The 15831-nt window shown below is 51.0% G+C and overlaps 2 protein-coding genes across 5 annotated transcripts in view; one reads left to right on the plus strand and one right to left on the minus strand.

The window, feature by feature from the left end:
• IGF1R (insulin like growth factor 1 receptor) overlaps positions 1-10185 on the plus strand; it is a 304031-nt gene extending 293846 nt beyond the window's left edge. Inside the window, exon 21 of the mRNA XM_027957015.2 lies at positions 2962-10185. Coding sequence (XP_027812816.1) covers positions 2962-3343 — 382 coding nt within the window. The 3' untranslated portion in view covers positions 3344-10185. The remainder of the gene's footprint in view (positions 1-2961) is intronic.
• PGPEP1L (pyroglutamyl-peptidase I like) overlaps positions 8895-15831 on the minus strand; it is a 75406-nt gene continuing 68469 nt past the window's right edge. For all 4 annotated transcript variants that reach the window (XM_042235043.2, XM_015101866.4, XM_060401563.1 and 1 more), the window contains one exon: positions 8895-14253. In XM_042235043.2, coding sequence (XP_042090977.1) covers positions 13991-14253 — 263 coding nt within the window. In that variant the 3' untranslated portion in view covers positions 8895-13990. The remainder of the gene's footprint in view (positions 14254-15831) is intronic.

Here is a 15831-nt window from a genome sequence, read left to right on the forward strand (position 1 = left end):
TGATCAGGCCGGCCCCCAGCCCCCTGCCCCTGCCAGCTGAGGAGCAGGGCAGGAGCCTGAGTGTTCAGGGAGGCGAGGAGGGGTGCTGTGAGCCCCACAGGTCCTCTCTGGAATGCCGTCTCTGTCATCACAGGGACAACGGAGGCCGCTTTTGGCAGGTGACCGCAGGCTGCCCACACACGGCCGGGCCGAGGGTGGGGTGGAGACGGTCTCCACAGGCGCACAAAGGTGGCGGCTCCATCTTGTCCTGCCCAGGTGACGGCCACGCACATGTGCGCCTCCCATGCGGGCATTCAGTGCAAGACAGCTCCTGCTCCCCAGAGCCGACCAGTTGTTAAAAAAATCTGCTTTTTTTAAAGAGGAGTTTTATCAGCTCATAAATCCTTCTAGAGTCTACTGGAAAGTTTTCTTGTGGAGATAGTGTAAACAAGGTCTTGAATTTCGCCAAGTGAAAAAAGACTGCCTTTCATGGGCAGCACTGCCCGGCCGTGGCTCTGGGGAGGTTCGGACGCTGTCATGTGGCTTGTTGGTGCTGACATCACTCACAGGCGTCCTCCTCTGCGGGGGGCCACTCCTCAGCCCCAGCCCGAGGGGCGCGGAGCCAGGACCCGTCATGTGTCCTTGACCCTGGCTACACTTCTATTCAGGGATAAGTCAGTTGGCTAGAGAGGAAATCACAGCTGAGCCATGGAGAGGCATGTCATGTATTTATGGCTCTTTTTTTTTTGCTTTTGGGAGGGGAGGCATTGGTCCTTTTTCATAGGAAATGATGGAGGTGAGATATGGAAGGGGCTCGTTTGCCATCTGACCCAAGAACAAGCCGCCAGTTTATCTGCAAAGCCCCCACAACACCTGTGACCATCAGTGGATGGCCGAGAGGGAGACGGGACAGGACTGTGGTTTCTCTCGTTGAGGCTGAGAGCAAGTTTCTCTTTCTGAGGTTGGTGGGGGCATTCCAAGTGCAAGCAGGTCGTTCATGAGACTTCCATTCCTGCTCCACCCTCACTCATTTGCGGATCTATAAAATGGGGCTTTATTATGATATGCACCTTCCCAGACCCATGCAGAGTAATGCCGTATACACCCATAAAGCTCCCAAGAGCACTGGTTGCCTACCGTGGGGTTAGCGTCCTGACCTCTTGCAGGTGATTTAGTTGGGAGGGGAAGAAGTAGTCCTCCTGTTTTGACTGAGCCTTCCTCCACTAGAGCAAGGGTGGGAAGCTTTTCATGCCAAGGGCCACACGGTAGGGCTCACAGGCCGAACCATCTCAACTATTCAGCTCGTACAACTGCTGGTTTGAAAGCAGCCACAGACCCTGTGCAAACAAATGGTGTTTCCGTCACAGTAAGGCTTGATCTACAGAAGCAGGCAGCCGGGCGCTCTCTCGTGCCCGCCTGCACTCGAGGCCACACCCTCTGCTCTGACTTGACCTGACACCCTTCTCCCCAGGCCTTCCAAGGTGCCTGGCTGGTGGACCTGGGAGCCTTCCTGTCCCCTTGGGCTTTCTCTCTTTGAAATGTTCTCTGGGGCCAGACTCAGGTCTGTCAAATGTCAGCCTGAGGCTGGAAGCCAGGTTGGGGCATGTGGAGCTTCCTAGATGTGGGGAATTCCATTTGGCCATTTTTACTGAAAAGTATCTCATTAGCCAGAAGTTTTGAAACAAAACATAAAACAGAACAGTTTCTGGCAAGAAAACAAGTGGAAGGGAAGGCACTCTGGTCTCCATGAGAAAAGGCCACTGGCTACTGTCTTCTCAGAGCCTCCTCCATGCTCCCGGCAGCCTGGACCTGTGTTCGGCCACCTCCCGTCTGCCCCAGAGGTCTGCGTAGCTGGAGCCCTCTGCATGCCGGGTGAAAGAGGGGTGCCCCTCCCCCCGCAGCTGTGCTGAACCCCTGTCAGCACAGCCTGCTCCTGGCTTTTTCCTCTGTGCAGCCGCCTGTTCTAGGGGCTCGGGCCTGACGCTAGGCCGGTCACTGTGGGCACGTGACGCTGAGGCTTCCCAGGTGCCCTCTCTGCCCGCCCTGGGCCTGAGCAGGGACCCTGGCACCAGGCTCTCTCATCTGGCTCCAGGCCCCTCTCTCGCTGGGTTCAGGGCAGCCCGTCTCCCATGCTGGCTCTGCCACCTTGGGACACGCCGAACGCAGCCTGAGCCCAGGCGCTGGAAGGGGGCCCTGTGCCCCTTCCGTCTTGCAGCCACACTGCCTGGCATTACTTGTCCTCAGTTCTCTGCCAGTGGCCCCCTGCGCCCAGGAGGAAGCTTGGAAACAGCGTGGGTAGAACTGAAGGAGAGAGCACTGTGGGGAAAACTGATCGCTGCTCAGCCTCCTTAGCTTTCTAATTCTGGAAATAGTGTTTGTCCAGTGGCTTCAGGAGATGCTTCAGATAGAAGGCTGGTTTGCATTTTATGTAAATACGTGTACTAAGAGGCTTTTGTGGGTGGCTCAAATACCTACAGAGAATACGCCTGCAATGTGGGAGACCCTGGGTTCCGTCCCTGGGGAAGATCCCCCAGAGGAGGAAATGGCAAACCCACTGCAGTGTTCTTGCCTGGATAATCCCATGGACGGAGGAACCTGGTGGGCTACAGTCCCTGGGGTCGCAAAGAGCAGGACATGACCGAGCCACTGGCACTCCGTGTGGGACCTGTGTTTGTCCCTCTTGGTATGTGAGAGTTAGGGTTGAGTCCTGCATGTGGGTAAAGTGACTGCAGTGGTGGACGTAAGTCGGGAGAAGCTGAAGGCTACCTGTGTCAGAGAGACACAAGCAGATACTCTCCTGTGTCAGAGAGAGAAGGTAGACACTGTACCTGTGTCAGAGAGACCGAGTAGACACTCTCCTGTGTCAGAAAGATACAGAGCTGGGGGCCTGGCACGGCCTGCGGCGTGCTCCCTGCACTCGGTGTGGCGGGGCTGCCCAGCCTGCGCCCTCCGGCGGGGCCCACCTCTGCCATCTCCCCGCAGGTTTGAGCTGATGCGCATGTGCTGGCAGTACAACCCCAAGATGCGGCCCTCGTTCCTGGAGATCATCAGCAGCGTCAAGGACGAGATGGAGGCGGGCTTCCGGGAGGTCTCCTTCTACTACAGCGAGGAGAACAAGCCGCCCGAGCCGGAGGAGCTGGACCTGGAGCCCGAGAACATGGAGAGCGTGCCGCTGGACCCCTCGGCCTCCTCTGCCTCCCTGCCGCTGCCCGACAGACACTCAGGACACAAGGCTGAGAACGGCCCGGGCCCGGGCGTGCTGGTCCTGCGGGCCAGCTTCGACGAGCGGCAGCCGTACGCCCACATGAACGGGGGCCGCAAGAATGAGCGCGCCCTGCCGCTGCCCCAGTCCTCGACCTGCTGATCGCAGAGCCCGGCCGTGCACACAGTAAAGCGCGCGCGCGTGGCGGCGGGGGTGGGGAGAGAGTGTTCACAATCTATTCACAGCTTCCTGTACCTCAGTGGATCTTCAGAACTGCCATGGCTGCCCACAGGAGACGGCTTCTCTGCAGTAAACACATTTGGGATGTTCCTTTTCTCAATATGCAAGCCGCTTTTTATTTCCCTACCCAAACCCTTAACTGACACGGGCCTTTAAGAACCTTAATGACAACACTTAATAGCAACACTTGAGAATCAAGTCTCCTCTCTCTCCCTGTCTCTATCACTCTCTTCCCACCTTTCTCTCTCTTTCTGCTTCATGGTGGAAACACACATTTGCCGCAAGCCCAGGCAGGATGCCCTCTGCATCGGATTGAAGCGAGGGCTGCCCGTCTGTGGCCCCACGTTGCCCTGAACACACCTGCCGGTCACCGTAGGTCTTTATAAAAAACAAACAAACACGTTGAGACGGGATTTTTAAAACTGTGTCTTTAACATTTTTAGGGACATACGAAATTTACAAAGGGCCATCGTTCACCCAAGGTTGTGACCATTGTTAACGCTGCCAAATTCTGCCAAAACCCCCACTTTTCCCCCTCAGCGCCCCCCCCCCCCCCCCCGCCCCCACCTCCGTTCTCCTTTCCGGAGGCCTGGGCGAGCCCGGAGGCCTGGGTGAGCCGGGAGCTAGTCACTTGTTAAGGGCCACGCTGCTGACGCCCTGCACCCGGTCGTCCCCGGTGTTCCGAGTCTCGCCCTCACACAGGTCCGATGGCTTCTGACGAGGTGATTTGGGGGGCACTGGACAGAATGAGACTCGCTCTCAGTGAGGATGGGGAGAAGCCAGCCTGGCTTCCCCACCCCACGCTTTCTGCACCCCCACCTTCTAGCCCCCCGCCCCCCGGGAATTCTGGAGGAAACAGGCCCTGTTGGGAGTCTGGAAGACAGGCTTTGAGTAAAGGTCGTCCACGTGCCAGTCTCCTGCCCCCGCCTAGCCCCCAAGGACACAGACGGGAAGGGGTTGCCAGGGCCTCAGCCCACCTGTTCATGCAGGTCTGCAAGGAAAGCAATCCCAACACCACAACAGTGCGAAGAAAAGCAGTACATGGATTCAAGCATTCTAAGCTTTGTTGACATTTTCTCTGTTACTAGGACTTCTTCGTGGGTCTTACAGTTCTATGTTAGACCATGAAACATTTGCATACACATCGTCTTTAATGTCACTTTTATAACTTTTTTACGGTTCAGATATTCATCTATACGTCTGTACAGAAAAAAAAAAGCTGCTATTTTTTTTGTTCTTTATCTTTGTGGATTTAATCTATGAAAACCTTCAGGTCTATCCTCTTCCCTCTCTGCTCACTCCAAGAAACTTCTTATGCTTTGTACTAGCGTGCGTGACTTTCTTCCTCTCTTCCCAGTAACTGATACTTATATAACATAATTTGCCATGAACTGTTTGATGCCTTTTTATAAATACATAGCCCTCCCTGCTCCCCCTGCCCCGTTAGTTCTGTTCTACCCCTAGGCTCTGTGGGCACGAAGCTGGTGAGGGGGGCGTGGAGGGACGGCGGGTGCCTGCCCCGACCCTCTCTCCCCAGCCTGCCCTCACACCGCGTCTGAGTCTGTTACAGTGCAAGACATGACACAAACTCAGGTCAGAAAAAAAGGCTAAATACATCGCACATCCTTGTTCAGTGTTGATACTCACCGTTGTTGACAGGTCTCAGCTTCTCTTTCCCTTGCCTTTGTTTCAGTTGTGACACATATATCTATTTTTTTAATTCTTGGGTACAACAGCAGTTTTAACTGCAGACACTAGGCATTTGGATTACTTTTTTTTTTAATGGCTATTTAATCCTTCCATCCCATGGAAAACAGCTGCTGAGTCCAGGGGTGCAGCGGCGCCCGCGCGCTGCAGCGGGCCCGTCTCCGGAGTCCTGCCGCCACCCCGCCCCCTGACCGGACCTACCTGTCTTTAGAACCGGAGAGACGCCCCAGGGCAGGCTCCCCCCCCAACCCCCGGCGCCGGTGGGGAGTGGGGCGCAGGGGCGGTGTCCTCACGGAGCCACCGGCAGCCCCTCAGCAGGTCAGGACAGCAGGCGCCGCGGGGCGAGGACCATGCCCGGTGCCCAGAGGACCGGGGGCCTGGCGCAGGGGAGTCGTTCCCCGGCCAGCAGGCCGAGTGCTCGGAGCCCGGGGTCTCGTTTTGTTTAGTTTTTCGCACTTCTCACCAGAGTAATGACAGCACAAGAGTTGCTTCCGGGATGGAAATGTTTAAATTAGGAGTAAGAACAGAGCTATACAGTATGGTGATTGCTAGTTGCGACTGGAGATTAAACACACGCAAGAAAGTTGGTAGTGCTTTTTCGCTTGTCACTAGTCTCGGACTAGTCCCACTATTTCCTCTAGTCTCTGTCCCATAGTGTTTCCCTTAAAAAATGAGAAAAAGAAAAAAATTAAGGTATATGTAGGAGTTTTAATTTATTTTGTGATACCAGTTTCAATCACTGTAGAGAAGCCCCCTTATGAATTTAAATACTGAGAAAAGGCTTTGTGTGTGTGTGTATGTGCGCGTGTGTGTGTGTGTGAGACAGGACAGTTTAGGGCTTTTTGTTTTTTCTTTCCCAAACATCTTATCTACCTCACTCTTATTTTTTATATGTGTATATATAAAAGGAGTACATCTCACATTTCTCAGCACCTGACAATATGCCGTTGATACTGGTAACCTCATGCACACCACAGGCCGCACACACCAGGTGACGCAGGGCGAGGCCAGCCTGTATCCCGGGGTCACAGCAGCACGAGCTCCCCTCCCCACTCGCCTTTCTCTGCGACGGCTCATTTGGCGTCGCTCCTGTTCTCCTCCTGGCTCAGTTTCCCCAGAGGCAGGGAGGGGCCCGCAGGTTGTCTTGGAAACCAGCGACTCAGTGCAGACTGGGGGGAGGGGCGGTGGTTTCCAGGGTGGGGACCAGGCCGCAGGGTGGCCGCTGGGCCCTCAGCCGGGTCAAGTCAGCACTCTCTGCGGCCACGTGGGCTCCGAGAGAGCTGCGCAAGCGCCTCCTCCTGCCGGTTCTCGACCTGGTGGTGGCCAGCCCCAGGTAGGATGCAGGAAGAGTCCCCGCCTCCCTGTCCAGGCTGTTCTCTCCACCTCGCCCTCACCTCCTTCCCAGGGGCAAACAAAGACGTACCAAACCTTTGGGCTGGAAGGGGCTGTGCCTCCTCCCCCGCTGCCGCTGCTCACAGGCGGGCGCCCCCTCCAGCAGCTGCTCTCACAGGCACTGGCGTTTCATCTGGGAAATGCAGAGGGGGGGAATCTCCCCAAGTGTGGCAGCTCCTTTCTGCTCCCAGGACTGCAGTTGTGCTCAGGAGCTCCTCTCTCCTGCTGGAACACCCCTCTCCTTCCCCAAGTCCCCTGGCATCTTAAGGTCATTGAGAAGTAGTGTCTGATCAGGGTTTCCCGCTTCCACACTGTAGGTGACCCCGTGGAATAGCGGCCTCTCCTCCGTTTTGCACACACCTACCGGTTTCCACAACTGGATTTCTACAGATCATTCAGCTGGTTATAAGGGTTTTGTTTAAACTGTCCGAGTTGTTGGTGTCGCTTTTTGTTTTATGTAGGTGGCTTTCCTTTAAATAGAGAACACTAACAGTATAGTGCCCATCATAACAAATGCTTCAGAAACACAAATAAAAGAGAATTTTTTGCTTGTGTGATGGTGCAGTTATTTTACTGGACCAAACCACCCACCTTGACTCTACCAAGGCATCATCTGTCCACAGTTCTAGCCTAATTTTATGCTCATTTCCCCACCTCTTCTTGGTTTCCTCCTTTGTATGCTCCAAATAACTTAAGCTGAGTTGTGGCGTTCTCCGTGCAGCCTCCTTCTGACAGCAGCTTGCACTGCTTGGCGTGACGAACCACTGAGGCACATCATTGAATCGAAGTGATCATTAAAACCTGACCACACACAGCCCTTCCCTGAGGCAGCAGGAGCTGGTGTGTTCTGGAGACGTTGTTGAACTGCAGCTGGGTGAGACCCAGACCACCCCAGGACTCCCTTAGAGGATGTCCTGACATTTGACACAGTTGGAATGAGCTTCCTCCTTGGAAGAGAGAAGACTATGTTCATGGCCCACACTGGCCTTTCCTTCCAGCCTGTCTCTTATGACTTGGAACATTTCAATAATAGGAAAAAAAAAGAAAAAGGTTATTGTGGAGCTACTCAATCGAAAAATGCTTGGCATGAAGTGGTGTGTTCCGAGTTGGGTAACAGATGTCAGAGCCAAGTATGATGCCAAATTCTAGGCCAGTTTGTTCCACTGAAGCCTCTTTCTCAGCAGCCCACCTCTGGGGCAGGCGGCTGCATGGGATGCAGGCCGCTGTTATGACAAGGTCACACGTACCTCAGAGCAGTGAGAAAGCTAGGATACTTGGTCCAAGGTCCTCAGCTGTCACTGTTGGGTCCTCTGGCCAGACAGTGTTAAAGGCAACTCTTTCCAGAACACAAGCACCCTCCAGTTGGCAGTAAAGCTCCGTGGTATGCCTTGGCCCATTCCAGCAGACCCGGTAATGCATTTAAGGTTTGGGGTTTGTTCTTTTGTTAATATTACTTTTGTGTTTGTTGGCTGTCTTTCCATTTCCTGGGCTAAGCAGCATTGGGAGACATGGCCCAGAGATCCACTCTTTAAGAACCAGTGATGAAATCAAACTCTTAACTCCACTCTGACATAGTGGGTGGTACAGATGAGAACGTCAAGAGAGGATGTTGCTTAGACTGAACCTCTGTTGCCAGAGATGCTGAAGATACAGACCTTGGACAAGCCAGAGGGTTTCATTTTTGGCCTCCAGCTTAGATGACTAGTTGGTCATTTAGAGAACAAGCAGACGAACACTCCTTGATGGTGGAATGAGGAGGTGGCAGGAAACCATTGTAACAGGGATCGTGAATGACGTGGAGAGAGGAAAGCGTGAGCAGAAGGTACAGGGCTTGGAAGAAGTGTGGGCTGTGCTTGGAACTTGATGGTTTCTGAAGGTGTCAGACCACATCAAGGCTCAGCAGTCATCCGTGGGCATTTGGTGTCAACAGATAAGCCTAACATCCCACTTTGGAAACTGTTACTGCGGAGTTCAGTCAGATTGTTCAAGAACACGAACTGCATCGCACCGTCAGTTGTCAGTTCTGGGGCGTGACTTTAGGGTTTTGTTTTGTTCATGCAAGAACATAATGATTACTCATCTTGTGTGTCCACGTTTGTGTGTGTCCACATCTTTCTGGTGAACATCATTGTAATTAGTCACTCATTAGCGTTTTCAATAGGGCTCTTAAGTCCAGTAGATTACGGGTAGTCAGTTGACGAAGATCTGGTTTACAAGAACTAATTAAACGTTTCATTGCATTTTTGTAAGAACATAGAATAATTTTATAAAATGTTTGTAGTTTATAATTGCTGAGAATAATTTAAAGACACTTTTTTTCTCTGTGTGTGCAAATGTGTATTTGTGATCCATTTTTTTAGGACACCTGTTTACTAGCTAGCTTTACAAGATGCCAAAAAAAAAAAAAAAAAAAAGGATTTTACCCTGACCCAAGCCGTGGTTCACCCTCTTTTCCCCCATGCTTTGTGCCCTAGTTTATAACAAAGGGACGACGGTTTAAGAAGTAGTTCTGTATCTTCAGTATCTTGGTCTTCCAGAACCCCCTGGTTGGGTAGGGGATCATCTTTTACTGCTCATTTCCCTTTGGAGTGTAGCTACTTTAACAGACTGAAAGAACCTCATTGGCCCAGCAAATCGCAGAGGTGTTGCAGCCCAGCGGCGCCGTGGCGCCATCCACATCTGGTTGGGTTGGTTGGTACTGTTGGGCAGAGCCTCGAGATGGAAGGACTCCATCGCACGGCTCACGGCTTTCGCGATGAGCGCGCCGCACAGACTGCCACAGAAAGACGGTAATAATGGCGCACGCAGGCTATTTGCTTCCATGCCTCATATCATGGTTAATGCTTTGCTATGACGAGGAAGAGACCCTATTTTTATTTGAGGCAGAACACCGAATGTAGATGTTTTTCAATAGAAAACAAACTCTTTTTAATACAAACTATACACATGCAAGATCTTTTTTAAGTTTGACTCCATTGCTTCCTGCTCTCAGTGGGTCATTGGCCATATCAGCACAGCTCCACAAAATCCCCATCACTGGAAACACCTGGGTGTTTGTGCTACATGGGAGAAAGGTCCAGAACCAATTTGGGTTTTGTTTGCAACTTTTCCTTTGGATGTTTGGTGTTGCGCAGACACAACCACAGGTGATGGATGCTTGGCAAAGACACCTGTCTGCTTTCTAAGCCAGTGAGGTTGAGATTGGGGTTTGCCAGAGTCTGTCTACCTCTGGGACAAAAAAATAAAAATCAAACCAGAAGGCACGATGGAATGGATGCATCACAAATAATGCATTTTCTGAGTTTTCTTGTTTAAACAAAAGTTTTTTAAAAAAAGTTTAAAATTTTAAAAAAGGTAATAACATGGCCAATTTGTTACATAAAATGACTTTCTGTGTATAAATTATTCCTAAAAAATTCCTCTGTTTATATGAAAAAAATCAGTAGATGGAAAAAATTTCAAAATGTTTTTTTGTATATTCTGTTGTAAGAATTTATTCCTGTTATTGCAATATACTCTGGATTCTTTACATTACCGAAAAAAAAAAGAAACTTTGTCTATTTTGAATGGCTGAAGCTAAGGCAATTTTAGTTTCTCTTACTCTGCTTTTTTCTAGTAGTTAAAGTACTACATGGTTTAAGTTAAATAAAGGAATTCTGTATGCACTTTGGTCTCTGATTTTGCCCCTCCCCGAACTTCTGAGCAGGGAAGCTGAGCTACAGGTGGCGTGTGTGTTCGCTGGGAGGCATTCTGCGTGAAGGCGTCGCCCTGTTTCCGACAGCTGAACCTTCTCGGCATGCACGTTTCGTGTGAACAGGAAAGCTATTCTCTCCATTACATCAGCCAGAAGAAAACTTGAATTTCTATAAAATAGAGATATCTGTGCTTGATTTTTGACTGCTCTGTAGGCTTTTCCATAGACAAAAGTCAGGCCAGGGCAGGTTTCATCTGGGTGATCCTGGGGCAAAGGACTCTGTTCACACTTTGACATCCTGGTTGGTCCCTCACGGTCCGCACACCTCAGAGGGCACAGGCAAGGCCTCGGACACACACACAGGGCACAGCTCACTGGCACTGCGCAGACACCTTAGTTACTTTTCAGCCGACGATCTTGGCCTACCCCAGGATGCTGTGTGAAGTCGCTTGAGTCCTGTCTGACTCTGTGTGACCCTAGGGACTGTAGCCACCAGGCTCCTCTGTCCATGGGATTCCCCAGGCAAGAATCCTGGAGTGGGTTGTCATGCCCACCTCCAGGGGATCTTCCCGACCCAAGGATTGAGCCCACATCTCTTCCGTCTCTGGCACTGGCAGGTGGGTTCTTTACCATTAGCGCCACCTGCGAAGCCCTGGCCCAGAGACTCTACAAATCCCAGGATTGTGATCTTTGCCAGAGGAAATGTCATGGTAGGAAGTGTGAAGACATGTTCGACGGAAACAAGCTATGCATGTTCTTACACATCAGGAAGACATGATCATTTATTAAACTTTGATCATGGGACTTTATACATCAATAATAAAATCAGGCTATTGGACAAAGGGGGTTAACTAGCCAGGTGTAGGCAGTAGAAGTAAATGAAAGGCTGTGCTTGCTTACAACCTGGTGAGTGTCAAGGACTTGGACCTAAAAACAAAAAACAGGGGACTCTCAACTCTCGGTGTTGCCCTGGAGTTTTGCTTCCCACTGTCACAGTGAGCCTGGTACCCAGGAGACCTTCACTAGAGGACCCGTGACTCACAGCAGGCTCACGTGAGGCTCCGTTGGGCATCTCACCTCTGGAAGGAGCCCAGGCAGCACGATTCCCACCACCCCGGGCGGGCAGCGCTGTGCCTCCAGGCCTCAGAGGCTCAGTCTGCACCTGTCCTCAGCCAGGGGAGCAGCAGGGTCTCCTGAGGATGAAGGTGCTGGGGTTGAGACGTGCAATACCCTCACCCCACCGCGCCCCTGCCCAAGCCCGCAATCCAGCAGCACTACTTCCGTATCCACCCTCCCAGGTCCAGCTCCAAGGCCCACGTGCAGCGCTCTGTCCTCACTGACGGACATTCGCGTCCACTCTCTCACCAGGTCTTCACAGTAACTCTGCAAAGGAAGGATTTCTGTTCCTCTGTTTTATAGATGAGCAAACACGCAGACATGTCCAAGATCCCCCAGCTGTTAAATGACCAACCCAGGGCTGAGCCTTTTGAAGCTGTGTCAGCTTTCAAACTGTCTCGGAACTGCCCGCACCTCAGCCGTAACTACAGAGACCCTAGTGTGTACTGGGGTGATGGCAGGCCACTTAAGACGAGGAGGTAAACGGGTCTCTGGCTGCTTCCGAAAGAACCCTAGAGACCACAGCGGGTGGGAGATGACGGCTGTTCATCAAGAGCTCTGGGCCTCTGACTGGTGACATCTAAACGTCTGCTTGGCGCCAAGCCACACACATTTTACAATCTGAAATAACACTGGAGCTGGGTCTAAGAGGAGGCCTGCTTGCCACCGTCCTGAGACGAGCTAAAATAAGGTGGGGTTGGGGGCAGTGGCCCAGGGCTCTGGGTAGCAGGTGTTTGCCTAGGATTGCAGAAGGCTCTCCTCATTAATAGCCGTGCAGCCAGACCTGTGCTTGGCATCCAGACCACCCCGCCCCTCTTGCTGCCTTTGGTCTGCTGCAGTGGGACTTTGATCCGTTCTATGTCAAGTGAGCCAATTCCATTCGCAAAGGGGTCCTGTAAAATCTATTACAAACACACGAGTGTGCTGGAGGGCTAATGGTAAAGTGTGTTCCTTTGCCCAGTTCCTTTGTTATTAAGGTACAGCTGCTTTTACTTACACTGAATAAATCTGGGCATTAAATAATGATTTTTCTTTAAATGAAATTAAGTAGAAAATTACACTGTGAGCAGACCAACATAACAAGAAATTTCCCAGAGCTTAGCTCTTCCTCCAAAAAATAATATGGCCAAAGGGGGTTCCAATGGAAATTTTCCCCTAGACAACACTGGGACAGTAAAACCTTGTTGTGAGCAGCTTGGCACAACGCCATAAAGGCAAAATGAAAGATGCAAAGGGGAGGTTCTGTTTCTTAAAAGGCAGAAAAATACTGTTTATGGTAGAAAAGCTAAACCCAGCTATTAACCTTCGCTTTGGGGCCAGACACTATGGGGGGAATGTGACGTGGGATGGCTGCCATGAAAAGCAGTACAGCAGTGTCTCCACAAAAGTAAACTCAGAATTACCAAATGATCCAGCAATCTCACTAGGTATGGCCACACATGCACACACACACACACCTAGACAGGATTCTGAGAGAGACTTGCACACCAGTGTTCATAGCAGCGGTATTTTCACAACAGCCAAAAGGTGCAAGCAGCCCAGTGTCCATCGAAAGATGAATGGCTAAACAAAATGTATTCTATATACACAATGGGGGTGTTGCTCAGCCTTAAAGGAAGGAAATTCTGACACACGCCACATGGATCAACCTTGAAGATATTTTGCTAAGTGAAATGAACCAGTCACAAACAAAAGTTCCATGAATATGAGGTCTCCAAAGTAGTCAGATTCAGAGAGGGAGGGTAGAATAGTGGATGCCAAGGGCCAGAGGGAGAAGGGGGAAGACAGAGTTTAATGAGTGTGGAGTTTCAGTTTGGGATGATGATGGTGGCAAGGGTTGCCCGAGTCAATGTGCATATTGCCACTGAGCACTAAAAAATGGTTAAAATGGTAACTTTCATGCTATGTGTATTTTATGACAATTTTTTTATGAAGTTAAAAAAGCCCAAACACTAGAGACTCGGTGGCTCAGAGGGCGCTTGCAGCGCCTGGATGCACAGGCTCAGAGGACCAGCCTGGGGGGCCCGCAGTGGTGGCTGCACCCGTGTTTCCCCAGGCGGGCCAGTCACAGGTCATCCCGCCACACGGGGCCCTGGGGAACGAAGCAGAGGTCCCAGCGATCGGACGGGATCACAGAGGCCTGAGACACAGACTTTAAGGGGGAAAAAGACATTACTAGCATTTCATTTTGGAGAAGGCAATGGCAACCCACTCCAGTACTCTTGCCTGGGCAAATCCCATGGACGGAGGAGCCTGGTAGGCTGTAGTCCATGGGGTCACCAGGAGTCGGACATGACTGAGTGATTTCACTTTCACGCATAGGAGAAGGAAATGGCAACCCACTCCACTGTTCTTGCCTGGAGAATCACTGGGACGGCGGAGCCTGCTGGGCTGTCGTCTATGGGGTTGCATAGAGTTGGACATGACTGAAGTGACTTAGCAGCAGCAGCAGCAGCAGCATTTCATTTTATTGTCAGGAAAACCATAACTGAAGCTAGTTAATCCCCTATGAAATGTCTGCCTTTCAGAGTGTTCTTCTTTCTTTTGACAATAAAATAACCCTTTGTGATTTCGTTGAGCGAATTCAGAACATTTTTCCTTGGTGTAAACTGTTTTATAAGCAATTTTTTTTTTAAAGCCCCTCAAAGCACAGTTTAACTCTACACACAGGAGTGAAACATTTCATTTTCTCTAATGGAGCAGTCCCCCAGTTGGTTCTCCCCGGCTGGAACTGCAAAGGCTGAGCTTCTGGTTTTGAGCCCGGCCTTTCTCAATCTCCTCCAGCATTTCCTGGATGAGGACTTGCAGGGCTTTTCCCAGCAGGCTGGCGGGCAGCCGAGGAGATAACGGAGGGACATGGATGAGGGCCGCACACCCATTTCCATGATGCAAAGACAGGTAGTAGGCGTAATCGCAGACATACCTACAACCACACAAAATGCCAGGTTACTCCTTGGACCAGCCTCGAACCTCAGCTAAACGCAAGCAGAAGCAGCAGGGCTGCAGCTCTGAAGCATAAGGGGCCCACCACCCAGGAGACCCAGCTTTTGTTCTTCTGCCTCAGAAAGAACCTGCTGCTGGGAAAAAGCCGTGGAGAGGCTGGCTCCGGGCCTCGTGTCTAGCAAGTGGCTGATCCATAGGAGGTACCAGATTTCCAACCAAGGAGTCCAAGACGCTCTCTCCAGCCTGTGAGCCCTCCTCGACTCATTTTACTGTCAGAGTTGCTTCAGGTCTTTGCTCACGACCCTCCAACCCCCACCTTTAGCAGGAGTTAATATAAATTCTTATGTTAAAAGATCCAGAAATACACAAGGAAAATACAAAAGAAAACAAACAAACAGCTAGATGGAATCAGCTAAGACCAAGATGGCCACAAACTTGATCACCAACAGACCCTGGGGCTCATTATATGTTGATTTTTCTAAATTAGCATATTAAATGACACTGTAGCAGAATGACCGGGCATTAAGGAACAAAAAGGATTAAAAGGGGGGCGGCACTCTACTCCCTGGAGAAAACCCTGACCCTTCCAGGTAGACTAAAGCACAGAGCAGAGCAGTTCTCCTGGGTTCCCTTACCCGACTGCTCTCCACCCGGGTGCCCTTTCCCAATAAAATCTCTTGCTTTGTAAGCACAGGTGTCTCCTCAGACAATTCATTTCCAAGTGTTAGACAAGAGCCCAGTTTGGGGCCCTGGAAGGGGTCTGCCTTCCTGCAACACAACTATTCTCCCTACCCTAGTCCGTGAAAAAATTGCCTTCCAAAGAACTGGTCCCTGGTGCCCAAAAGGTTGGGGACCGCTGACTTAGAGAATCGTTTTCCCACTGCTGCTTCACCCTGTCTCTGGGAACTGCTTGCTGAAAGCAGTCACCTACATCAGGTATTTCCTACAGCTCACAGTGGGTCTGGCAACACTGAGTCACTGACTTCGGGGGGGCTTTCTAACTAAGACCCTATTGGACACTGTCTCCCCTTAGAGCCCCTGCAAAGACTGGTTTAGGTTGCAGTTAGAGCTCCCAAACCACTTGGGGTGGGCCAATCCTGTGGGATCTGCACAGTCACCAGCCCTAGGAAGAGGCCACTGGGAAGCTGAAGAGAGACCAGAAGTAAGGACTCCTCGATACGGGTAACCCAGCTTCTATCCCAGTGAACACTGCTCAGGTACATTCTCCGTAACTGTAAACTCTTTGAGTTGCACCCACTAACAAGGAGACAGTTTATTTTCTTTGTTAACACTGCATAGCTCTAATGTAAACTGGGGGATGGAGAAAGCTGGCCAACTAACGTCTCTCTAATTATTTTCCAATTGGATAGCTATTGCTAGTTTTAAAAAAGAAAATGGGATGAGATCCCCAATGTTGGATTTTTCTTGGCTCTTAGCCAAAAAAGGGACTGTGGAAAAAATGTGAGGCCAGTTTAAATCTCTCTTTCCTGGGAAAGATTGAGGGCAGGAGGAGAAGAGGGCAGCAGAGGATGAAATGGTTCGACAGTATCGCTGTCTC

This window comes from Ovis aries, chromosome 18 (assembly GCF_016772045.2).
Source record: "Ovis aries strain OAR_USU_Benz2616 breed Rambouillet chromosome 18, ARS-UI_Ramb_v3.0, whole genome shotgun sequence".
In the NCBI taxonomy this organism is placed as follows: Eukaryota; Metazoa; Chordata; class Mammalia; order Artiodactyla; family Bovidae; genus Ovis; species Ovis aries.